The sequence below is a fragment of the Belonocnema kinseyi genome, chromosome 4, assembly GCF_010883055.1.
Source record: "Belonocnema kinseyi isolate 2016_QV_RU_SX_M_011 chromosome 4, B_treatae_v1, whole genome shotgun sequence".
Lineage (NCBI taxonomy): Eukaryota > Metazoa > Arthropoda > Insecta > Hymenoptera > Cynipidae > Belonocnema > Belonocnema kinseyi.
This window is the reverse complement of record NC_046660.1, coordinates 27,490,979-27,518,213: the sequence shown is the minus strand read 5'-3', so window position 1 is coordinate 27,518,213 and position 27,235 is coordinate 27,490,979. Positions and strand designations below refer to the sequence as shown.

Below are 27,235 nucleotides of genomic sequence, written 5' to 3'. Positions count from 1 at the left end.
TACAGTGGATTAAGGAAAGTCGAAGTAGGAGAAGTGAAGAGAAATGAGTGGGGCGAGTGAGGGGAAATATGAAGAGGGGCACTGGGGGAAATACTGAAAGTAAGTGTAAGTGACTGAAAATAATAAGGATCAATAGGCTAGGGAAAGTGAGGGGCAAGGATGGGAAGTGGGGAAAGGGGATTGTTTACATTTCTTCTCTAAAAGATACAACTTAGGCTACTGTGCAAATTCAGGTTCGAAAATAATTCTCTTTGTCCTATACAATAAATCACCTTCATATATATTCATGTCACGACAACTCATCATGGTAAAGAGTTTAACCTGAGAGTAAATCTCTTCCATTTAGATAGATATTGGGGAAGAGAAGACAAGAGATAAGAGTCTGCAACCGAAATTTATATCCGCGATGAGTACGGGACCAGGACATTGCTTATCGATTCCCTGGACCTGATTGACATATCGGGGAAGGATATTGAGCAGAAAGCTTTATCTTGAGAGCTCTTTGTACAACCAGTACCAATAACCATCGATTTAAACTTTTTTTTATCTTTTCAAAATTGAGAAAGCTTTGTATGTTTGAATTTAGAATCTTTCCATAAATACTTATTATTGCTAAACAAAGCACTTTTTTTAAAGTGATTTAGGTTTACAAAAAACGGTCTGATATATGTTCTGAAACTATCTCTGTTATCAATAATTTCCAGTATGTGGAAATAATTTTAAAAAAATTATCAAGTTATAATAAGTAAATAAACAGAAGTTAATTTTTGGAATTGGAAATATTTATCTTACTGAAATCAAGAGTTGTGGTATAAAATGGTATTGAAATTAATTTTTCATTACGATTAGAGAATTTTTATTAATTACAAACGGTTGATTTTTATAATTTGAGACCTATTTTCACTGTGAAGAGATTTCAAATGATTTGAAAAACTGCCAGTGATTGGAAAGGATTTCAAAAGAGGACAGCAGATTTTGAGGGGTTTTAAGTTACTTCAAAAGATATCAAAGGATAACAAAAGTTTGAGATTTTAAAAGATTTTTAGAAATTTTAAAACATTTTAAGAGAAGTCATGGGCTATTAATTCAAGAGATAAAGAAGTATGTTTACGAATGTTGTAGAATGTGAGCTAATTGTAATGGGATTTTAAAGATTTGAAGGGCTTTAAAGAGATTAGAAAAAAAAGTCTTCCAATTTTTTAGATATTTTAATGTACTTTAAGGTGTTTAAGGGACTTTAAGAAGATTTTGAGGTTTAATGGCATTTAAAGGGATTTGCAAAGATTAAAAAGCACTGAAAGGGATTTCAGGTAATTTTGAGAGATTAAAAGCGCTTTCGACTATTTCACGAAATTTTCAAGAATTTTAAGGGATATATACAGTTTTTATAGGATTTCAAGGGATTAAAAGAGATTCTTTAAGATATTCAAGGAATTCAAAGGATTAAAAGGGATTTTGAGAGATTTCGAAATATTTAAAAAGAAGTCACGTGACTTTGAAGAAACCTGAAAAATTTCAGGAGATTTTAGAGTAATTTCAAAGATTTGAAGGGATATAAAGGGAATTACAAAGATTTGAAAACATTTAAAGGGATTCAAAGAAAATTTGAGAGATTAAGAGGGCTTTCGATTGTTTCACGGAATTTTAAAGAATTTCACGCGACATCCACCGTTTTCAAAGGATTTTAAGGGATTTTTTAGAGACGATGTACGGTATTCACGGAGTTCAAAGGATTTAAAGGGATATTTAGAGATTTCGAAATATTTTAAAAGAAGCGATCGGATTTTTAGGAACCTTGAAGAATTTAAATATATTCCAAAAAAATTCAGGAATTTTAAAAGAATTCAGAAGTTTTTTATCGGAGTTCAAAGGATTTAAAGGGATATTTAAAGATTTCGAAATATTTTAAAAGAAGTTATAGGATTTTTAAGAACCTTAAAGAATTTCAATATATATCCAAAAAATTTGAAGGATTTTTAAAGATTCAAAAAAACATTTCAAGGGATTTTAGGAAATTTTTAATGGGATTTCAATGACTTTATGGGACTTAAGGAGATTAAAAAGGATTCCCGAGTATTTTATAGGATTTTATTATAATATATAACGATTTTTTTTAATTTTGTATTTCAAAGAATATATTTAAAAATAACAAATACATAAAGAAAATAATGGTTCAAAACAAAATTCGTCTATGCACTCAAACATTAAAAATGCAGCCATTTTCAATTTTAACCATTCATTTTATTATAACAATGAAAGAAATAAAAACAAAAATTATAATAAATATTTTCTTTCATAAAGAGTAGATGTGAATTCTATGGAAATTAAAAAATATCAATAAACACAGCGAAGTAGTTAGTACAAATATAACAAATAATGCAATTTACAATATTTAAGAAAAGTTGAAAATATTTTTATGAACAAATTAAGAAGTAAAAGAACTATTTCAACACTAAAAATATTTAGGAACCTTATTAGAAAAATTTGGGTGCGCAATATAGTGAAACTTTAAAAAAAGAAAAAATCCAAAGTAATTGTTAATATTACAAATATATGTAATAAATAGATACATATTACAGTCATTTCTCGTTTTAAAGAATACGTTCATTTCATATAAATGATAACCGATTTCTGGATAATAACTAATGTATACAATTTTTTTAAACATGATAAAATTTATTAATTGTTTATATAAATTTTTTCTAGAACATAGTTATTAAACAAATACAGATTTTAGAAAATCTACAATCAGAAGATTTCGTTTTTTTTCAAAACGAAATGAACCATAAATAATTTCGAAATATTTTTTTGTTATTTAATCTACCAATAATCAAGCTTATTTAATTAAATAACAAATTGTACTGCCTCATAAATTCTTCTTATAAATAAGGTTCTTTTTGAGTGATTAGCATACGATTTATTTAAGAAAAAAATTTTATCTGTTGAACAGTAGTGAGGTTGTGAACTTGTTTAAAGAAAAAATTTTATCTGTTAATGAAGTATGAGACGGGAATGACTTTTCCAAATAATTTGAAAATAATTCCAATCAAAAAAGAAGAAGGGACTAAAATATGTATTTGTTTAATAAATTTGTTTATGGCATCACCAATTATTTTAGAAACAAAGGCAAATAACAATTGTTCTTACGTGTATCCTGAAAAAAAATGAAAAAAGTCTTCTAGCATTTTTAACGTGAAGGAGAATTTTTACTTAATAATTTCTTAATAAAGAACCAATCAACTTTTCTGTAATATCGCAACTTCATAAGTTTTGAGAAAACGGAACGGCTTACTCAAAAAATTAAACATTTCAACGTTATTGATAAATAAAATAAAAATAATAACGCATTTAAAAATTGCTTTTCCATCAATCTTATTGAAATTTAGTTGATTTTCATTTAAAAATAATGGAAGAATTGGATGAAAATTCCATTAATACTGAAAGGTTTTTCATTAATTTTCCTTAAAGGCGTATTAAAGGGAAAAAAAGCAGATCCCTAAAATTCAAAATTTAAACTCGGATTATTGTTTTATAATTATTTTATGGACTATAGAGAGGATCGCACCATCGGCGTCGTTTCAAAAGTTGAACGAGGTACATATTAAAGTTCGTCCGAGCACTGAAACTAGGTAAATAAATTAGGATTGCGTTGCGTGTAACATGTAACTCAATGACGTTGGTGAATCGTGTCCATTTTCGCTAAACGGCAATAGAATTTTCATTTTCTCTCAGCATATAGCAATATATAATTACATTCACAGAATTGTCCTTATTGTAATTTTAAAGGCATACAATATTAAATTATTGGAAAAATGGTCCTTTTCCTATCGGAATTCGATTTTCCAGCTACTCTCTATATTCGAATCTCTATTTCTTCAACCTTTCACTTTACCCAGTTCCCTTTCCCTTTTCCATTCCATTGCCCTTTCCCGTTCTCTTCCCCTGTTCCCTTTCCCTTTTCCTATATATTTCCTTTTCCCGTTCCCTTCCCCCAGTTCCCTCTTCCTTTTCCTTTACCTATCGATTTCCCTTTCCCAGTTCCCTTTCCCTTCTCCTCCTTTTCTTTTATCTCCTCCTTTTTCTTTATTCTTTTCCTTTACCTATTACTCTTTCTCCTTTTTTCCGCTTTTCCCTTTCCCGTTCTGTTCCTCAGTTCTCTTTCCCTATATATTTCCCTTACCCGTTCCCTTCCCCCAGTTCCCTCTTCCTTTCCCCTTTCCATTTCCTTTTCCCGCTCTCTTCTCCAATTCCCTTTCCCTTTTCCTATATATTTCCCTTAACCGTTCCCTTCCCCCAGTTCGCTCTTCCTTTTCCTTTTTCTCAGTTCCCTTTTCCTTTTCCTTTTCTCAGTCCCCTATCTCTTACCCCAGTTCCTTTTCCCTTACCATTTCCACATTTTCCTGGTTATTTCTCTCCTTTCTTCTCCTCTGTTTCTTTTATTTCCTCCTTTTTCTTTATTCCTTTCCTTTACCTATTACTCTTTCTGCTTTTTTCCACTTATCCCTTTCAATTTTCTTTTCCTGTTCTCTTCCCCAGTTCCATTTCCCTAGATATTTCCCTTTCCCGTTCCCTTCCTCCAGTTCCCTCTTTTTTCCTTTCCCTATCTATTTCTTTTTCCCAGTTTCTTTTTCCAAGTTCCCTTTCTCTTTTCCTTTCCTCAGTCCCCTATTCCTTTCCCCAGTTCCTTTGCCCTTACCATTTCCACATTTCCCTCATTTCTTCTCTTTTTCTTTTATTTCCTCCCTTTTCTTTAATCTTTTCCCTTACTTATTACTCTTTCTCCTTTTTACCGCCACTTACCTTTCCCCTTTTTTCCCCTTCTCTCTTTCTTTTTTTCCCCTTTTCTCTTGTTGCATTCATGTAGAATTAATCTGCAGGCTTTATTACTTGACGAATTTTTATATTTTTTTAACGCTGCGCAGTAAATTCTTAACAACTGGTTACGTTGGATTTTTAAATTTTTTGTGGGTAAAAGAATATTAAAACATTAACTATGTCACGCTATTTTTAATACTTTCATCTACCAAGTTTCGTCACAGGTCACCACACAAAGCTAGAACCCTTCGGGGTGAAATGTTTCCGAACAGTTCATTTTTCACCTAAAAAGTTTCTGTTCAACGAAATAGTTGTTCAATATATTTGTTATAAATAATTTACTTCATTGATTTTTTACAGTATTTCGCATTTGAAAATAATTATTTCTGAAACTGTTTTAATTTTCTTTAATAGGAAAGAGAAGCGCAGGCTTGATGTAAAAAACCATGGTTGAACAATTGTTTATAAAATTGCAAGCACCTCAAGCAAGAATTTTTTTATAATAATGAAGAAAATATGATTCGAATTATTAATATTCTCTCAGTGAAGATGCTATGATACTTAACAATAGTGAGTTTAGTTTGACTTTTTTTTTTAGATTCTCATCATTTATGATTGAGCAACTTTTTCAACGGATCTCCACGTTTTGAGACAGCTTGAATCCGGAAATCAAGTATTCACGATAGCATATGTCTGTTTGCCTGTCAGTCCGTCTGTAAACACGATAATTCTTGAAAAAATGAACGCATGAAATCGATCACACATTTTTTTTAGGTCCTAAAAGAAAGAGCGAGTTCGGTACCTAGCCATTTAGGATAAAAAATCAAAAAGTGAGAGCATTTTAAAAAAATTTCGGAAACATTTTTTATATTTAAAAATTTTATGTGTTTCATTTTATTTCACTTTTATATTTTTAAGAAAAACATTGTTTTTTGAAACCCCCATAAGATATCATAACAAATTTTTGGATTTTATTGAAAAATCGTTAAATTCAAAGTTTGATTGCACACAAAATAATGAAAAATAAAAAATTGTATTTGATAGTCAAACTATGCAAGACACGAAACAAATTAATAAACAAAAATTGTGATCTCAAAAATGATCTAAAAATCTGTTAATAATTACTTCTTTATAAGATGCGTAGTTTTTGTTTTATTCGTGAAAAACAACATAGAAAAACAAACAAAAAATTGTGAAAAAATGACACAAGATACGAAAAAAAATTAATTAACAAAAATTGTTTACGATAGTACGATATTATGCTATATCCATAAAAAATAATGTTCGTAAAACAATTATTTTGGATGAAAATTCAAAAAGTAAGCACTTTTTCAAAATATTCAGGAGTATTTATTCTCAAGATTTAGGAATTCTATGTACGGATATTTATAGTGCTTGGAAACTGGAACAAATCATCCTTTTAAATTTTTTTAATAAAAAGAAAATGATCAGTTATAGAATTCTCAAAAAAAAAACCAAAATGAACATTTTAAGCCAAACAAAACATGCTGTGAAATAGAAAAAGAAAAACTTTGCTTTTTGAAGGCCCGGCAAGATTATCATGATAAAATTTTTGAATTTAGTCAAAAAGTTAATAATTTAAATTTTGTTTATACAAAAATAATAAAAAATAAAAAAATTCGTTTTACGGTAAAATAATTCAATATATAGAGAAAAAAATTAACTATATAAATATGCGAGCCATGAAAAGATCTACAAATTTGCCATACATCAGTTTTCGATAGAAAGCGTATTTTTTGTTTTTTTTTTCGTAAAAAATCACATTAAAAACTAAAAAAATTAAGTTTTAGACAAACGACACAAGCTATGAAAAAATGATAGACAAAAGTTGTTCTTTCAAAAAAGGGATATGATTAGAAATTTTCATGAATAATTTTTGATAGGACACGCAGGTTTTGCTTTAATCGTAAAAAATCAAAATCAAAATTAAAGATTTAATTTTTCGAAAAATGACACAAGGTAGAAACTAAAATTAACAAACTAAAGTTTTTCACCCTAAAAAGATCTATAAATTCGTTATTTATCATTTTAAATTTTAAATTAGATTAAAAATTTAATTAAATTTGTGGAAAAAGGAAACAAGAGACGAAACAAATTAAAAGGCAAAAGTTTTTGAACCAAGAAACATCTGCAAGTTTGTTATGAACTCTGGTTATAAAAATATATTAAAAGTAAAAAAATAATCTTGTTGAAAAAAGGACACAAGATACAATAATATTTTATTTAACAACATTTTTCGTCTAAATTAAACCTACATTGAATATAAACAAATCAATTTTATGGAAAAACGACACAAGTTGCAGTAAAATGTTTAATAATAATTTTTATTTTAATAAAAATAAGGCAATAAAAATACTTTTGTTCCAATACTAATTGCATATTATCAATGATGATAATAAAAATTTATTAAAATGATATAGATTTTTCAGGATCGGTAAGAATAAAGTTTAATGAAAAATAAGAAACAAATATGAAAATAATCATTAAAAAGGAGATTTGGACTTTATTTTTCAATGCCTGAATAAACATTCCTAGGCTAGTTAAGTTGTAAGTGAAAGGAGAAAAGAATAAACAAAAGGATAAAGGGGAAAGGGAAAATGAAGTAAAACGGGAAAACATTAAAGGAAGAGGGAAAAATAATAGGTTAAAAGGGAAGTTCTTAAATGTAAAAGGGAAAGAGAAAAAGAAGATAGAAAAGAAAACAGTTAAAGGAAAAGAGAAGCAGAGATCAAGGAAAAATTAAAAATTGAAATGGCGAAATGAAGAGGAGAAGGGAAGTTAAAAAGGAAAAGGGCACATAAGAAGAAGAGAAAGGAAAATGGAAATAATGAAGGAGTAATGGAAAATAAAAAATAACAGGGAACATGTAAAAGGAGGAAAAGTGCAGGGAATTAACAGGCAAAAGGGAATTATTTTTACAAATTGCAATTTACTAAAAATTGTTTGAGACATCTGTTTATTTTTGATGAAAAGTGTAAATTTCCGCCTTAGCTATTACAAGCCTCATTTATATTTGAAATTGCGGTGAGAATTTCATGCGAGATTTCCCTCGCTTTCGAAGTGCAAAGTCGGTGCTTAGTAAAGAGGCAAGAAATAAAGTGAGAGCAGGTTTACTACTCGTTGAAAGTTGGCAAGAAGCCCATTTTAAAGGGTCAATTTTTGGTTGTGTCTCCTGAATCTTACGATGCGAAAAAAATTCACCGAGAAATAGAGGTAGAAAAGAAAAATATAAAATAAGCTTCAAATGTCAGGGAAATGTTTTATATCAATGAAAGGATAAAATAAAAAATCTTTAAAAAGTTTTATTCATAATTAAAATTTCTCTTTAAGCCACAGAATTTTTCTTTAAATTAAAGAATCCTCTCTGAACCAATGGAAACTTTTCATGGTCTGAGAGTCAATCAATATTTGTGTTTAATTAAAAGAAATTTTCTTTGAATCAAAGAAATTTGATTATGTGTGAAGATTGGAATAGAGGAAGGCTAAATTGAAACTTTTTTTGTTGGATTCTCTTTAAAGTTACAATCTAAAAAAATTAATTTTTTACAACGTCGTTTAACTTTTACCCCAATAATTGGATTCAGAGCTAAAAAAGATTATAATTCTAAATAAAAAACAGCTAAATTCAACCCAAAAGGACGAACGATAAATCAAATTGTTGAATCATTAACCAGAAAGAAACTATTTTCAACAAGAAAATTACATTTCTTCCTAATAAATGAAAAATTTCTAACGAAAGAGATACATTTTTACCAGAAAATATTAATATGGGGAAAAAGTTCATTTTTAACTAGATAATTGAATTTTTTGCTAAACAGTTCAATTTTCAAACAAACACTTTAATTTCGTACCAAAATTGTTTAATATTAAATGCAAAAAGACAAATCTCCAACACGATACTTGAATCCTTATCCAAAACAAATTAGTTTTCTATCAAAAAAGTTGCATTTTTAGCCAACAAAGATTAACTTTTTATTAAAAGAGATAAATTTTTCAGGCAATAATTTAATTTTTTACCGATTACTCACATTTTGAGCTGAAAAAGACGAAATCTCAACAAAAAGATTCATTTTCATTCAAACAGCTTAATGTTCAATCAAATAGTTAAACTTTCTAACAAAATGTTGAATTTTTGAGCTAAGCAGACGAATTTTCTAAAAAATTTCGAATCTTGTCACTGATCAGAATTATTGAATTCTCCGTAAAATTAGTGCAGAACGAGTCGTAAAATTTCGTAATAGTACACTTCGTTGATTTTTTAGCCTGAAAATATGATTTTGAAAACAAAAGTTTAGTAGATTAAAAAAAAGACAACAAAAAACAGAAAGATCGAGGAAAATAATTGGATTTTCTAATTGAGTTCTATTAATTTAGCTCACATTTCAGTGTAAAACTGAAAAGAAAAAGAGGAGAAAAGGGTTATTTAAATAATGTTTTTTTTAGTTTTTTTTCAGTTTTTTAAATTTTATTTTCTCTTTCTTTCGTTTTCACACTTGAATGCCAATTGAATTAACAGAACCCAATAGGGAAAGCCAAACTATTTTTGATTGAAAGTTTATTATTTTTAATGACGAAAGTTTTTTTTATCACACGATTTGCCTTTTTCTCATTTATTTCCATTTTTTCGCACTTCTCTAAAATTAGAACTGAATTAATGAACCTAATAAGAAAAACTGACTATTTTTTATTAAAAAGCCCGCGACTATATTTTTGGTTGAGATTCAACCTTTTTTGGTTAAAACTTGCATTATTTGGTTAGATATTTAATTATATTGTTAAATCTTTAAAAGTGTCGTAAAAGAGTCATTTTTTTAGTTTAAAATTTAAATATTTTGCTGGAAATTCGTATTTTTTATTTATTAATTTTTTTTTTCGTTCGAATACTTAAATGCGAATTGAATCAATAGACCCCAATAAGAAAATCGAACGATGGTTTTGGTTGAAAACTCATCTTCATGGTAAAAACTTGTATTATTTGGTTTTAAATATTATTATTTCTTTAAAAATTGAATTGTTGTGTTCAAAATTCATCCATTTTGTGAAAAAATTGACTTCCTGTTTAAGTTCAAAAATTTGGTGGAAAAAATTAATTTTCTTCTTCACAATTCGTTTTTCTCGGTTGCAAATGTGAGTATTCTAGTAAAAAATTGAACTATTTTGTTGATGATTGAGCTTTTTGGTTCAAAATTTAACTATTTGTTTGAAAATTAACTTTGTCGTTGCGATTCAATACTTTTTAAAAAATTAAACTGTTTTGTACCAAATTAAACTACTTCGCTAAAAATTCATTTTTATTTAAAAACTTACCTTTTTTGTTAAAAAATTTAAGCGTTTGGAAATTCATCTATCAGGTTAAAAATGACTTTTCTGTTAATAATTCGAATAATTTTAGTTTAAAATTTCAACGATTTTATAGAAAATATGCAATTATGGCTTTAAAATTTAACTAATCCGTTAAAAAGTTACATTTTTGGTTGAAAACTCAAATTTTTGGCTTAAAAGTATAACGGTTTTACAGAACATCCACATTTTTGTTAAAAAAATAAATATTTTGATAAAGAATAATTTTTTCGTTTAGAATTCGTTTTTCTGGGTTTTAAATTTTAGTGTTGTAATAAAAAATTTAGCTGTTTAGTTGTCAATTGAGTTTTTAGGTACAAAGTGTGACGACTTGTTTAAAAATTATTCTTTCTTGTTCAAGGATTTAATTTTTTTGGTGACGAATCCACTTTTCACTTCGAATATTGAACTATTTTGGTATAAAATTCATGGCTTTATCTGGAAATTAAACTATCGGTTATAAAATAACTTTTTTGAAAATAGTTAAAGTGATTGGTTTGAGCTTTTAACGGTTTTATGAAAAATCTGCCTGTCTGGCTTGAAAATTTAACAATTTTGTTAAAAAGTAACTTTATGTTTGAAAATTCAAATTTTTGTATTTAAAATTCAACGATTTAGTTCTTTTAAACATTTAATTATTTGCTTAAAAATTAACTTTATTTTTAGAATTAGTGTTGATTAAGAATGCATCTCTTATGAAACTATTTGGTTTAAAATTAATTTGTTTTGGTTTAGGACTCAAATATTCTGTTGATAATTCATCTTTTTGCGTTGAATATTGAACTATTTTAGTAAGAAATTCAAGTATTTTATTGAAAATTACTAAATTTAGTGGAAAATTTAACTATTTGGTTAAAAAGTTTTTTTTTCGTCAATAAATCAAATGTTTGGCTTTAGAATTCAACGTTTTTGTGCAAAATCTGAGTTTTTGGCTCAAACCTAGAAATATTCCATTAAAAAGTAACTTTTTCGATATAAATTAAAATTATGGTTCGAGAGTTCAACATTTTTGTAAACAATTTTCCTTTTTTCTTTAAAAATTTAAGAAATTGGTAAAAAATTAATTAATTTGCTTGAAACTTATTATTTTTGGTTAAAATTTGTCTTCATTGGTTCAAAATGTAAGTCTTTTGTTAGAAAATGTAACTACTTAGTTGAAAATTTTAATATTTGGTTGAAAAATTAATTATTTGTTTGAAAATTTAATTTTTGTTTGAAAATTTTATATTTAAGTGTTAAAAATTAAATGGTTATGTAGGAAATTTGTTTCCCCACTTTAAAATTCAATTATTTGATAGAAAATGTAACTAATTTGCTGAAAATTCTTCTGTTATGTTTAAAAATTCATCCATTTTTGTGTATATTTATTATTTTGTTTATGATTTAAACTACTTTGTTCAAGATTCCGTCTTTTCGTGTTGAACATTCAACTTTGGTAGAAAATTCAAGTGCTTAGTTGAAAATTGATCTACTTGGTTAAAAAGTAACTTGTTCGTTAATAATTAAAATTTCTGGTTTAAGAAATTTAAATATTCACTCTACAATGCAATTAAAAATCAACTTTATTCAATAAGCCCCTGAGTAATTTTTTCTTCCGTTTTCGCCTGAAAATGATCGTTTTTGTAGTAATTTTAAATACACCGCGAGTCAAAAAGTTCAATTTGAATTCCTGAAAGGAAAAAAGCTGTAGAAATATAGACTTTGGATATCGAGGAAAAATTAATAAAGCTTATGCAGCAAGGCAACAGCTCGGCAGGGCTCCAGTCCCCAAACCTCTTTCCTGGTAGAAGGTAATACGAGATTAACTTATTTCCCGTCTAGCATACCCTATTTTCTCCTTTTCCCTTGTCTTACTCTATTTTTGCACTTTCTCACTCCTTGGCCACGAAATTAAATTTCTACCTCGCAAGATGGGTAAGGGCTTATGATTTCATAAATTATCTGCTCACAACCCTTCCTAACATTTATGCTTCCTGATCCTCTGATTTCATTGTTTTTTATTTATTTTCAAAAATTTTTAAATGGGAAAGATATTTTTATTTTTAAACCTCATGTAGTTTAGCACTATTATCAGACTTTATTGTAATAATACAACAATATACACAGAGGTCTGACAACGTGTAGAGAAACCTTTTCCACTTAAGTAGTAACTTCCTTTGGGGACATTATATAGGGTAGTAGTAGAATATTTAATCTTCGGTTGAACAAAATAAAATTTGTTGGATATAATTTTGTTCCGCAGCAAAATTATTTTTACTAGACTCATATGAATGTCGGACAATGAGAAACCTTTTTCACTTAAGTAGTAACTTCCCGTGGGCAAGTGGATACGTACAGTTTTTATCAGACATTATATAGGGTCGTAGTAGAATATTTAATCTTCGGTTGAACAAAATAAAATTGGTTGGATATAATTTTGTTCCGCAGTAAAATTATTTTTACTAGACTCATATGAATGTCGGACAATGAGAAACCTTTTTCACTTAAGTAGTAACTTCCCGTGGGCAAGTGGATACGTGAATTTTTGTCAGACATTATATAGGGTAGTAGTAGAATATTTAATCTTCGGTTGAACAAAATAAAATTTGTTGGATATAATTTTGTTCCGCAGCAAAATTATTTTTACTAGACTCATATGAATGTCGGACAATGAGAAACCTTTTTCACTTAAGTAGTAACTTCCCGTGGGCAAGTGGATACGTACAGTTTTTATCAGACATTATATAGGGTCGTAGTAGAACATTTAATGTTTGTGCGAACAAAAAAAAATTTGTTGATATACTTTTCTTCAGGAGAAAAATTATTTTTACTAGACTAATATGCATGTATGACAATGAGAAACCTTTTCCACTTAAGTAGAAACTTCTCTCGGTGAAGTGGATACGTAAAGTTTTTGTCAGACGCTATATAGGGTCGTAGTAGAACAATTAATGTTTGTTCCAACATTATATGTAGTTCCAATTTTCTTGAAAAATTATTTTCCACTTTTCAGTCAAAGCAAGAAAATAATTATTTAAAGTTCCTTAAAATAATTGATTTAACAATGTAATGTTATTTATTAAAATATCCATTTAAAATAACGCTAGAGAGTTGCGGTTTTCTTTAGAAACTTTTCAACATTTTGTCATCTTTCACTTAGAGGAAACTAATAAATTATTCAATTCAACAACCTATTTATTTAATAAATTTATTATTGTTTCCTATGTTCTCTCATAGTAATATTATGTAGTTACTGTCATTATTTATGTTTCTTTATCCTCTGATTTCGTATTTTATTATTCTTTTGAATTATTAAAAAGGAAAAATTTGTTATTTGAAAACTTCATGTGGTTCATCAATATTTATGATTTTATGCCCACAAATATAGTCTTTGTTAATTTGCATTAATTATTACCTCACTTTAACCAAAAAGTTTCCAAAAAGTTGGAAAATACATCAAAAGGACACAAGTTTCTGGAATTAGACTAAAATAATATTACTTTAAATAATAATTAATTGCCTAAACAACCAAAACAATCACGTGAAAGAAATTCAAGTTGAATCCAATAGTTGAATATTAAACCAATCAGAAGAACTTTCCAAAGAAGAAAATTAATTTTCTATCAAAAGAAAACGAATTTTAAACCATAAAGGTGAATTTTCGATAAAAATCCATAATTTACAGTTAAAAGAATAAAATTTTCAACCAAAGAGTTAAGGAAATGCATTTTTTTGCATAATTTTCTAAGAAAAATTTTGTAGTTGATATTTTAACTCACGCAGATTCCAATTTTCTAAATAAAAAACAGTCAAATGCAACATAAGAGGGCCATTTTTGAACAAAACTGTTGGATTTTTACCCAAAAAAGGATTTTCAGTCCAAAAAGAAAAAATTTTCGACCACACTGTTCATTGTTCAATCTTCAAGTAGAAACGATAAGTTTTATACAAAAAAGTTAAATTTTCAAGTGGAAATTAAATTTTGAAACAAAAAAGAAAATCAAAAATAACATTTTTGATAATTAATATCTTAACTTTAGAATTATTATGAGTCTAATATTTTTTTACAATAAATAAATAATCATACTTTATATTTTGTTTTAAAAATACAAATTTTCGACGAAAAAAACTAAATTTAATGTAAATTAATTAATTTAATGCAAACGTAACCTAAAACTATCAAAAAGTTGTACATATTTTTTTAAATCTAATTTTCTCTTCATTGAAAAATGTTATTTTAAACTTATTTTCTATGAAAAAAAGAGCAGAGGCTGTAAATATTCAAAAACCAAAAATTGTGGAACTTTTAAATGTAGTGATTTTTGTCTAAAAACTTCAATTTCCGGTCAAAACGGTAACAAAATAGAGAAGCGTAAATAATTGTTGAAACATTCAAAATTGCACATTGTAGCTACGAAACAACTTTAAGTTTTAAAAAAGACAAAAAGGTTTTCAACAGCAATTATAAAAAATTAATTACAAAAAAACTGCAACTTTCTAGCTTTACTCAGAAAAAAATATTTTAATAATAATAATACATTACTCAACATAATATTTTCGCTAACTTTGCTAAATTATGGCCACAGCCTAAATAATTTTTTTTTAAAGTTTGGAATTTTCCGAAAGAAAATTTAAGTACTTTGCACTAAATGAAAAGTTGACAAAACATTGGAAATTACAGAAAAAGGGCAACTTCCTAACATTAATCTCAGAGAAAGTAGGCACGAACAATAATAAATTGCTTAAACATGCACACAAATTTTTAAACTTTCAATAAAAAATTGTTATAAACAATAATTTTTACTTAATTTTTTATGCTAAAAGTAAATTGTTTTGAGAACAAAATTACCCATCAAGTGGTCTTTTTCTGTAGAATCGAATATCATAATTAATTTTCCCGCAACTTAAATATTTAAACATTTTTTGTTCAAACAAATGAAAGCTGATATATTTCTTCAGGAAAAATCTTTTTTTCATAACATTCTTTCATCCCAATATTAACTTTATTATGTCCATTGGTCTACTAATGGATATGGAAAGTGTAAAACTTGTTTACAAAGTTATAATTTGGTTGCAAATTTTCAATTTCGGACAACCATTCATTATTAAATACTATTTTAATTATGAATTAAAACACCTTCAGTAAAAAATTATTTGTCTATACAACAAACCAATATACTGTAATTTTTGCTATAATAAATTGTTTGGAACCAATCGTTAAAATATGGGGAAAAAAATACATTATTTTAAAATTTCATGTCCTACATAAAATTCGAAAATAAAAATAAAACTCTGTTCTAATTCAGTAAAATTCTGAAAATTTTGTTAATTAATATTTTAAAAACAATATTTTAATATAACTAATGAATCTTTACAAGACGATTCAAAAAAATTCTCCTTCTGGTTTCCCAACGCTCACACTCAAATTTTTCCAGCCTTGTTCGACCTTTCGGACTAAAAAAATTGGTTATAACATTTTTATATTAAAAATGTAAATAATTTTTTACAACATTTTCTTAAAAATGGTCTCATTGTTTTTTAATATCCTCAGACTTACACTTTAAGTATTTAATCAGAAAAATCTGATTAGAGTATTCTCTAGAACAATCAGGATTCATTGAAACGCAGGCTCATCCGGAAACACGCAACCCTTAATTAACAATTAATTTTTCTTAAAATATTTGATAGAGAGGGTTTTAATAGGGGTCGTTTTAGAGGGAACCGTTTTTTGACACATCAAGCTCTATACAATTTTTACATGTCTTAACCGGAAGCCACAATCAAAGCAAACGTGTTCGAAACTCGTTTTAATTTTCAATTTATTGTTAATTATCAATTTATGCACAGGTCCGACAATCAGTAGTATTTTAATATTACAAAAGAACACTCACGTAAATATTTTATGTAAGAAAAAGGGGGAGGGTCGGTAAGGCCGGTTTTTGGCCTAATTTATTTTTGGACCAAAAAATCTGAAAAAATCATGGTAGTATCTTATAAGTATCCCGAGTCGATTGCACGCTAAACGGACTTTTATCGATTTTATCGCGTCAGATTCAAGGTCATTGGAAGGTCAAATCGAGAGAAAACGGTAAAAAATCCAAAAAAATATGTTATAGGTTTTTGGGGTCGCTGATTATGAACCTGGTGTCCGCTGACCTTTATCGCGTCAGGTTCAAGGTCATTTGAAAGTCAAATCGATAAAAACCGCTGAAAAAATTTAAAAAATATGTTATAGGTTTTCGCGGTCTTTGATTACGAATCTGCCATCCATTGACCTCTCTCGCATCAGGATCAAGGTTTTCTCTCGATTTGACCTTCCCATGACCTTGAACCTGACGCGATAAAGGTCAGCGGACACCAGGTTCGTAATCAGCGACCCCAAAAACCTATAACATATATATTTTTTTACCGTTTTTCTCGATTTGACCTTCAAATGACCTTCAAATGACCTTGAACCTGAAGCGATAGAGTTCAACGGTTGCCAGATTCGTAATTAGCGACTCCAAAAACCTATAACGTATTTTTTTGGATTTTTTACCGTTTTCTCTCGACTTGACCTTCCAATGACTTTGAACCTGACGCGATAAAAGTCAAAGGACGCCAGATTTGTATTCGACGACCCCGAAAACCATAGTTAACCCGAGCTAACCTCAGAATACATGTTTAAGAGTGTCAAATCTCTAAAATACAGTTGGTGGGTAGTGGTGTTTCCTATATTTCTAGGGGGTGGGGGTGGCTGGGGGGTGGAGGGTAGTCCGTTTAGCGTGCAATCGACTCGGGATACTTATAAGATACTACCATGATTTTTTCAGATTTTTTGTTCCAAAAATAAATTAGGCCAAAAACCAGCATTACCGAACCTCCCCCTTTTCTGAGAATATTTTTTTCAGTAAAAAAATATGTAAGTTTGACTGAACTAATATCTCATTATTAATAATTTGATTATAAGAACAAAATTAAATTTTAGTTGAATGCAATTTTTTATTCAGTGGCAGTTTTCTAGGGTTATATGAATTCGACTTCAATTTTTTACTCACCTTTTCACCACTGTCACTTGGAAGATAAAAAGTAAGTACAGTAAGAAATGAGATTCCCATACAGGGAATGATGATGTTGACTGTGTAGAAAAGCGTTTTTCTTCTCATTGTGATGTTGAAGGTTATGTCGAGGTATGGCTCGTCGCAGCATGTGTAAAACTTCTCGTTTCTGAAAAAATTAAGTTTTTTAATTTTCTAAATAGCAAATAAAAACATTTTTCCATTGCTGAAAATTTTGAAAGGAAATATTTAAGCGAAATTGAAAAAAAAATGGTTTAGGTTAGTATTGTTTACTTCAAAATTCAATACTTTTTTGCGCTTTATTTTAATTTTGGGTAAAACGTTGCATTGGTATTCAATCGTAATAATCAAAAGTTGATTTCATTCCTTTAAATATTTTTAGATTTGTATTTAGTTGGATTTTATTTTGAAAAATTGGTTTCTTCTTAAATAATTTAAATAAAATCCAAACAAAAAAGGTATTAAATAATCTTACAAGGAATTAAATGTGCCATTAATTATTCACATCAGATAACAATTAAAGATTTTATTTAAAATTAAAACCAACCACAAAAATTTATTTTCTTTGATTTTATAACATAGAGACTATTGGAATTTCATATAACTGATAGATATTTGTTGGTTGAGTCAAACTAGGATTTTTCCTAATGTAATTAAATTCCTCATTTATTGATTGAGAATTCCAGGCGAGTATTCCGTTACGTCTAGTCTCTTAAAAAAGTTGATTCTAAAAGAGCTGATGAATCTAGAGAAAGTTTCGAGTTGGTGAAAAACAGAAATTTACTATTCCCCTTAATACCAGTTTAATTCCTAAAAATAGCCAAATTTAGAATTGCTTAATTTTTGGTATTTAATTAAACTGAGGATTTAGAAAAAAAATAGTGCACTAAATTCTGAGAAGCCTTCAGCTCTGAACTTGTGTCTTCTTCATTCCTTTATTTACTAAATTTTCACTAGAACAATGGAAACAGTCAAATTTGCTATCAAAGTATTTTATAAAAAATGGTTAAATAGTGTTATTATTGATAAAAAATGATTTTTTTATTAAACTGCTTGCACATTGTTATAAACAGTTTATGTGGAAAAATATTAAAATTTTAGGCTTTTTCAGATTTTGATTTCACTTACTCGTCTGAATTACTGCTAATATTCCTGAAACTAATACATGTTCGAAAATATTTCTTAAAATATAACAATATTAATTTTTTTAAATGTCTAAATTTTTTACTCTTCTAAACTTTTCAATAAATAAATAAATTATTTTTCAATGAATAAAAATTTAATAATTTATAACTAACATTTATACCTTATACTCACAGTGAGTTTAAAATTTTTTTGAAATTTATTCTATAGGTGCCAAAATGACGAAAAAAATTATTCTTTGTATATTATTTTCGGTACACTAAATTGTAAGTGATAAAAAATATTCCTTCTGAATACAACAATTCTTTTGAAATAAAGAAGAAGTTCTTAAAAATGGCTTTGTTTGAAATATAAAAATTATTCGCTTCAGGAAGAATTTTGTATCATTTTCAGTTTAATTTTCTTGCTTGCTACATGAAATACTAAACAGGAAAAAAATGGATACAGTTTTTGTCTGCATAGAATAAATTTGAAAAAACTCAAAATTTTCAAAAACCTCCTGGCAGTGCTGACACTTTTTTTAATTTAAATAAATTCCAGTGAGTGATTTAAGGAAGAATAGAAAATTCAGAAATAGAAAGTTCTCCAAGCTCAGATTAACAAAAAATAAAATGTTCGAAAGAAAAAATTTCCGAAATTCTAAAATTTCTCAGACAGAAAAATGTCTGAATTATAAAATTCTAAACCAAAAAGTACAGAAATTGTTTTAATAATACATAAATAAAAAATGATGCATTAAATGATGTCAGCAATTGGACAGAGTCGGATATTTGATAAATTTTATAATTTCGGAAATTTTCCAATTAGAATTTTTTATGTTATTTCATTTATGAATTTAGAGTACCAGGAATTTCTTTTCTCAGATTTTTCTGTCATTCCATTACTTACAATAAGACAAAAAATTAGACATATATCGTTTTCGAAAATTAAATTTTTAATTTTTAAGCGTTACACTAATGAAAATTCTTATAAAACAATTCTTGTTTATACTGTTTAAATTTAAGATTTTTTAGATTGTAATTTCCCTTAATTGCCTGAATTGTTAGAAAAATTTATAAATAATAATTCAAAAGTTTTTTAAATCAAATTTCTGGAGATATATCAATTTATTTTATTTATTTGTATTCTCTAAGTTGAAATGCATGGATTTAAGTCGATGTGAAGTTTATCTAAGCATTTCTAAAAGCATGAAAATTAGTTAGAACCAAATTTCACTCTTTCATACTTTGAGAGATAAATATGTAAATAAACAAATATTTTTCTATGTACGAAATAACATTTCCTCTTATTTCTAGTCTTAGAGAATTGGAAAAGAAATTAATTTTCTTAATCATGAATTTCATCATTGATTCCGGGACCTCAAAAATATTGAATGTCTTCATATTTTTCATAATTTATTGTTAAAATTTTATTTTTTTACCTTACTGCTGGCACCTCAAGTATATCCCATTCTACTGACATGTAGAATTCGGATAAATCGACGCCAACATCCACTACGTTGCTTCCGGTTTTTTCATCCATGTGCCTCAGATCAACCTGAGTAAAAATAATTATTTAATTTTCCATAGAAGAGGTGAAAATAAAAATTTGAAAAATATCAGAAACATCGATCTCCTGAATTTATTTCGGCATTCTAGATATTTAAAGGCTACTCATGAGCATCATGTCCGTTGTGCTCTGGTTAATAAAGAAAGAAATGGTAAATGAAATAAAATAAATTTGAACAAGATATATTTTTGCTTATCTTTAATAATAATTAATGAATTCAATCAATATTTTTAAGCTGTATTATATTTAATTGAGAAGTTTCAAACAGAAAAAATTCCAAAAATACTTCAACAAAAGCACATCAAACTTGGTTCTTAAAATAGAGCCTAGTAAACACATACACTAATGTTTCAAACGGTATTTCTCAAAGGCCTTAGCAATAGTTTTATAATCTTGTAATTGTATTTATATATGTATATATATATATAAAACTTGAACGAGCCTGAATGACCTTGAATGACCTTGAATGACCTTGAACGAGCAGAACATGCGACCTTTTAATTCAGTATATACTTAAATATGTTCTATGAATTTCTTTTTTCAGTTTTGTACTTTACTATATAATTTGTCATTTTTACTGAATTGCGAGTGCCTTTTGAGAAATTTCGTAGCATTTGCAGAACTATAAACGCATTATCGCACGCAGATAAATATTCTTAAACACATAGAAACAGGCTTAAATAAACGATCAGGGATGTCCATTCATTGTCAGTCTCCAGGCAGCAGCGTGGCCAAACAGTCGAAAACATTGCGATTCTAAAAACGACACGATTTTTTGGTCTCTAACTTAGCATGTTTCGATAAAGCTGTGAAAAAAGATGCTTTCAATTTTCCGGGACAAAGTAAGGGCTCGTTTAAGTGTTGAATATGGTAACTTTCTGTCGTGTAATCTTTTAGTTTTTGAGTCTTGCACAGTCTTTCAGAGTTATTCAGCCTTTTACAGTCTTTAAAAGTCATTCAGTCTTTCACAGTCTTTAAAAGTCTTAAAGTCTTTTCAGTCTTTCAGAGTGTCTCAGTCTTTCAGTCTTTCACAGTCTTTAAAAGTCTTACAGTCTTTTCAGGCTTTCAGAGTGTCTCAGTCTTTCAGTCTTTCACAGTCTTTAAAAGTCTTACAGTCTTTTCAGTCTTTCAGAGTGTCTCAGTCTTTCAGTCTTTCACAGTCTTTCATAGTCTCTTACAGTCTTTCATAGTCTTTCAGTCTTTCACAGCCTTTCACAGTTTTCCAATGTCTTTCGTAGTTTTTCATCATCATAAAAAATGAATGTTTAAAGAATAATGATTGTTTCCCGTGAATTATTAATCTAGAAAAGAATCAATTGCTCAATTGAAAAATAAATTTTCTAACCATATGTTTCAATAACAGCTGTGAAAGAGTTGCTTTTAGTCTTTCATAGTCTTTCAGAGCCTTTCATTCTTTTACAGTCTTTTACAGTCTTTCATACTCTTTCATAGTCTTTTATAGTCTTTCAGTATTTCAGTGTTTTACAATCTTTCATAGTCTTTCAGGCTTTTAGTGTTTCACATTCTTTTATAGTCTTTCAGTCTTTTAAAGTCTTTCGCATTCTTTAGTCTTCCAGTGAAACTATTAACTGAATTTTAAAATAAGTTACTTTATCAAATAATTTATAACCGTATTGATGCAATAATGAAAAAATTCTTTCAGAGTCTTTCAGTATTTCATAGGCTTGGTGTTTCACAATCTTTCACAGTCTTTTACAGTTTTTCAGTCTATCAATCTTTCACAGTCTTGCACAGTCTTTCAGTCTTTCATAATCATTCACAGTCTTCCACAGTCTTTCAGATTTTTAGAATGTTTAATTCTCAATATTTCAGGGTTTTTCAGGCTTTCGAATTCAGTCTTTCAGTATTTAATTCTTTTAATCTGTCAGTCTTTCCGACTTTAAGTAATATTACAAGCAGGTTAAATTAAAAGCAGGCATTTTAATACACAATTTATTATCAAATTAACTTAGCCTTTAGATATAAAACGAAAAATTGAGGAATAATAATTATTTTCTATCAATCATTGATCCATAAAAAATCCATTTTTCGACAATAGTGTTATCATTAAAAGAATTTTTCTTTTTTAATTAAGTCTTTCAAAAGTCTGCTCTCCCTTATCCTTTTTTTTGTGAAATGTTTTTACTACGAGTACAAATATAATGTATGACTAAACATGTACGTATCCACTTAACCAAGGGAAGTTACTGCTTAAGTGGAAAAGGTTTCTCATTGACAGGCGTAGATATTAGTCTGGTAAAAATAATTTTCTGAACCGCAAAAACGTTGTTAAATTTTTAAAGATTTTAGTATTCTCTTGAGAATTCCCTGGCACCTTTTGCAATGATGTGAAAAATTAAAAATCGTACCAAAGATTTAAAGTACTTGCAAATGCATTGAAATTGTAAATTCCCTTAAAGTTTCTTTAAATTCTGGAAATCTATCAATAATCCTTGCAATCATTTAGAGTATTTGCAAACCTTATAGATTTTATAAAAGCCTTCTAAACCTTTACAAATTCTAGAAAATTCTTTTAAGTCGCAAGAATATTGTGAAATTTTCAAAAAAACATTATTATCTTTGAAATTTCCTTTGAATTTTGTGAATCTCTTGAAAATGTCCCGGAATAAAAAAAAGACTTAAAATATTTTATATCCTTTGCAATGCTTAAGAAAACTGTTATGAACTTAAGAATTATTTAAAATCTTTTATATTACCCTTATTTCATTGAATTTTTTTGAAATTCCCTTGAAAATGGCGAAATTATTAAAAATCATTATAATCTTTGGAAATTCCTTGAAATTTTGTTTAAAAATTAAAAATTTCCTGGTATATATACAATACTTTTAAATATTTCAAATTATTTGAAACCATAGTGATCCTTTTGAAAATTATAATACACTTAAAAATTCCTTCAAACCTTTTAAAGTAATCGCAAAACATTATAGATCTTTAGAAAATTTCCTAGAATCTTTTAAAATATTCTAAAATATTTTAAATCCAAAAACTGTCAAGCACTTGAAAATTCTTTAAAATGATTTAAAATATCCGGATTTCTGTAAAAATACTTTAAAGCTTCCTTAAAGTCTTTTCAAATTCTTAAAATCTATTAAAATTAATTGGAATCTTTTAAAATATCCTAAAATCTCATAGATCTTATAAAAAAATTCCAACATTTTTAAATTCTAAAAAATATTCTGAAATATTTCAAATCCAAAAAAATTTAAATTACTTGAAATTTCCTTGAAATCTTCTCAAATATCATTATTTTTCTATAGATTTTTGAAACCTCTTAAAATATCTTCAACTTCTTGAAATCTATTCAAATCTCTTGGAATCTTTGAGATTATATTAAATCACTATAGATCCTCAGTCCTTTTAAATCTTTAAAAATTTTAGAAAACTCTTTAAAGCCTCAAGAAACTTCTTAAATTTGTAAGAATCACTACAATCCTTGGAAACCTTTAAATATGTTTTTACTCTGTTTAAAATTCCCTAGACTGTTTTGAAATCTCTTTAAATGCTTCAAATCCTTTAAAATCCCTAACAAATTTTAAGCAGTTGAAAATTTCTTAAAATCTTTTGAAATAACCTTATTTCTATGAAATCCTTTGAAATCCCCTTAAATTCTATTTCGATTCTTTAAATATATTAAAATTCCTTGGAATATTTTTAAATATGCGAAAACTTTATACATCTTAGGAAATCCTTCTAAATCTTTGAAAATTCCTTTATTTCTTAAAAAGTCCTTTGAAATACCTTGAAATTTCTTAAAATCCTAATAAACCCCTGTAAATATTTTTTAAATATTTTGAAAACTTTTGAATTTGTTCAAAAAAGTGGCATGAAACGACTAAAAAATGATTAAGGAATAATTATTATTTCCTCTTAATTATTGATTTAGAAAAATCAAAATTTTCAGTGTTGTGCTGTTTTTTCTCAAAAAATGTTTCTTTTTTAAATCAAGAGCCATTTATGCCACTTGTTATAAGGGTCGAATCTTTTTAATTTGCATAGTTTGATTGGAGGGAGCCCCTTACGATGCAATATTCATGACTAGGAACGCCTAGCCGTACTTGTACTTCTGGATCCATACCTAATGCAATAACACAATCCGATAACACCCTCACTTTTACATAATCAATCGCAAATTGAATTCCTCTTCTTTACTTTCATTATAATATGAAGATAAAAAGAGATGACATGAGAGGAATCGGGAAAAGGGATCTCAAATAGTAATTATTATTATTCCAGACGAATGAATCTCTAATGTAGGATAATTACTGACAGAATTTTACCCTTGGAAAAATACATCTATATAGTGGTCAAAATAAATGATTGGAAAAATAAACGTCCTTTTAAATCAAATATACTTGAATGAATATTTTTAGTTTTTTGACCCCACCTCAACCCTTAAAAGAGGCAAACCTATTTTTAACTGTATCCAATAACAGACCATGAAGATTAATTTTCTGCTGAAATATTTTTTTTAACCAGATAAAAAAAGAAACAAAATTAAAAAAAAAAAGAATGAACTTAAGAGTTAAATTTTGAACCAACAGAATGTCTTCTAAAGCAAAAGAATGAATCTTCAACATAAAACAACAACGAAAAATAATTTTTAACAAAATAATTAAATTTTAACCAAAATTGATTTATTATTATCTAAAAAAATTTTTTTTGCAAATAGATGACATTTCTGTCAAAAGAGATCAATTTTCGAATCAAAAGGATAAATTTTTAACAAAGGGTTTACATTTTCAGCAAAAAAATTGAATTCTTAACCAACTTGCTTAATTTTTAAACCAAAAAGATGCATTTTCTACAAAATGGTTTCATTTTCTGATGAAAAATCTGAATCTCAAACTAAAATCAATTAGATCAGTTTTAAGTTGAAAAACAATTTCTATCAAAATTGATCAAATCTCACCCGAATATGTTAATTTCCCAAAAGAAAAAGTGTTTAACAAAATAATTACATTTTTAATCAAGAAAGAATTTGAAACAAACAAGTTCCTTTTCAAGAAAATTCTTGAATTTCTTTGAAAATAGTTTACTGTTAAATTCAGAAAGGCCAATTAAAAAAAACAGTTGAATTTACAAACTAAAAACGGTAAATTTTTTATCTGAAATGTAATAGTTGAATTTTCAGTTAAAAAAATTAATCGTAAATCAAACAAAAAGAGAGGCTACACAAAATCTTTGAAATATCAATCAAAGAAATTAATGTTAAAATTAAAGAATGATTCTTTAACAAACAAAGAAAAAAGTATGTTTCATAAAGTATTTTAACATCAACCAATAACTTAAATTTTATCAATAAGGTGTAGTCCGATTTGTAAATATAATAGTAGACTTTTAAGGATGCAAGAAATTGATTAAATTCCTTAAAATCCTTAAAATCTTTGAAAACTTTGAAATTTTTCAAACCTCCTAAAATATTCCTAGAATCTTTTAAAATATCCTTAAATATTTCAAATCATTTGAAATTCTTTAAAGAAATTTTGAAGCAGTTAAACAATGGTTAAAATTTTTTTAATTCTTTAAAATCATTGAAATCCTTGGAAACACTTTGCAATTTTTGTAGACTCTTTAAAATATGTTTGAATCTTTTAAAAAATCCTAAAATATTATTAAATCTTTTATAATTCATAAAAAAATTTAAGCACTTAAAAACCCTTGGAATCTTTGAAAACACCCTGAAACCTTTTAGATATTATAAAATCCCTCCAAATAATCTGAAATTCTAGAAAATTTAAAAACTGTCAAACATTTTTTTAATTCTTAAAATTTATTTAAATCCTTGGAAATTCTTTAAAACAGTTTTAATCTCTTGAAAATCCTTGGAATTCTTAAAAATAATCTAAAATATTTCAAATCATTTAAAATCCTAAAAAAATTTTAAGTACTCAAAGGCAAATTGAAATATTTGAAAATATCCTTATTTTTGTATAATCTTTTGAGATTCCTTTTAAATTTCTTTGTATTTTTCAAATTTATCAAAATTCCTTAGAATCTTTAAAAAAATCCTAAAACCTTATAGGTCTTATTAAATCCTTCCAAATGATGTAAAATTCTATCAAATTCTTTAAAACCGCAAGGAATTGACGAAATACCTTAAAATCATTTATATTCTTGAAAATTCCTCGACATTTTTTTAATGTTTGAAGATTCCTTAAAATCTGCTAAAATACTCTAAAATATTCCAAGTCCTTTGGAATCCTTAAAAAATTTGTAATTCTCTTGAAAACATTTTGAAATTTTTTTAAATACTCTCATTTTTGTAAATTCTTTGAAATCCCCTTGAAATCTTTAAATCCTTAAAATCTATTAAAATCAATTTGAATCTTTTAAAATATCCCAAAATCTTATAAATCGTACACAAAATTCCAATTTTTTTAAAATTATAGAGCATTCTCTAAAACAGCAAGAAATTTGTTAAACTCCTTAAAATAATTATGTTTCTTCGAAATACTTTTAATTTGTTAAAAAAATAGTTCCATGTTTAATTCAGAAAGGCCAATTTAAAGAAAACAGTGAAATTTTCAAATAAAAAGAATTAATTTTTAACCAAAAATGTAATTGTCAAATTTCCAGTTAGAAAAATTGAGTATCAACTAAACAAAAAAAAAAGATGTTCAACAAAATCTTTAAAATATCAAAACAAAGAGATTTATTTTAAAATACAAGAATGAATGTTTAAGCAAAAAAATAGGTCTTCTATGAAGTAGTTAAACTTGAACAAATTAGTAGAATTTTTAACCATGAAATATAAATTTTCGAGGAAAAATGTTATAGTTGATATTTCTTCAGAAAATACTCTAATTTTTTATCAAAAACAGTTTAATTTAAACAAAAAAGATGAATTTTCAACAAGATAGTTAAATCTTCAACTTGAAAAGATTATTTCTCAATTAGGCAGTTGCATTTTTAACCAAGAAATATTAAATTTCTACCAAAATAGATGATTCTTTCAACCCCAAAAGGGTTTTCCGTCAAAAAATAAAATAAAAAATTCAACCAAAAATGATGGTTTTTTGAAAAATGTTTCAATTAAAAATATAAATTCTATAACAATGTCAACGAAATAATAAAAGTTTCAACTAATAACATAAATTCTAATCTGTGAATATAATAGTAGACTTTAAAATTTTAAAAATTTAATTCAAAAAAATAGTTGCGTTTTTTATGAGATGCTATCAAATCTGTATTCAAATGAAAATGTGGAAGAAGCTAGAAAAAAGTGTAAGAGGGGCTAGCAAAAAGACTGTGTGGCTTGTAATAAATGAATTGGAATTTTTATTTAATTTTAATACTGTTAAAATATCAGG

The 27,235-nt window shown here is 27.0% G+C and overlaps 1 protein-coding gene across 2 annotated transcripts in view; it reads right to left on the bottom strand.

Annotated features, from left to right (window-relative positions):
• LOC117171477 (acetylcholine receptor subunit alpha-like) overlaps positions 1–27,235 on the bottom strand; it is a 212,531-nt gene that overhangs the window by 112,834 nt on the left and 72,462 nt on the right. For both annotated transcript variants that reach the window (XM_033358833.1, XM_033358834.1), the window contains 2 exons: positions 19,777–19,892; positions 17,193–17,361 (listed from right to left, as the gene is read on the bottom strand). In XM_033358833.1, the coding sequence (XP_033214724.1) occupies positions 17,193–17,361; positions 19,777–19,892 (285 nt within the window). Of the gene's footprint in view, positions 1–17,192; positions 17,362–19,776; positions 19,893–27,235 lie in introns of those variants that run through there.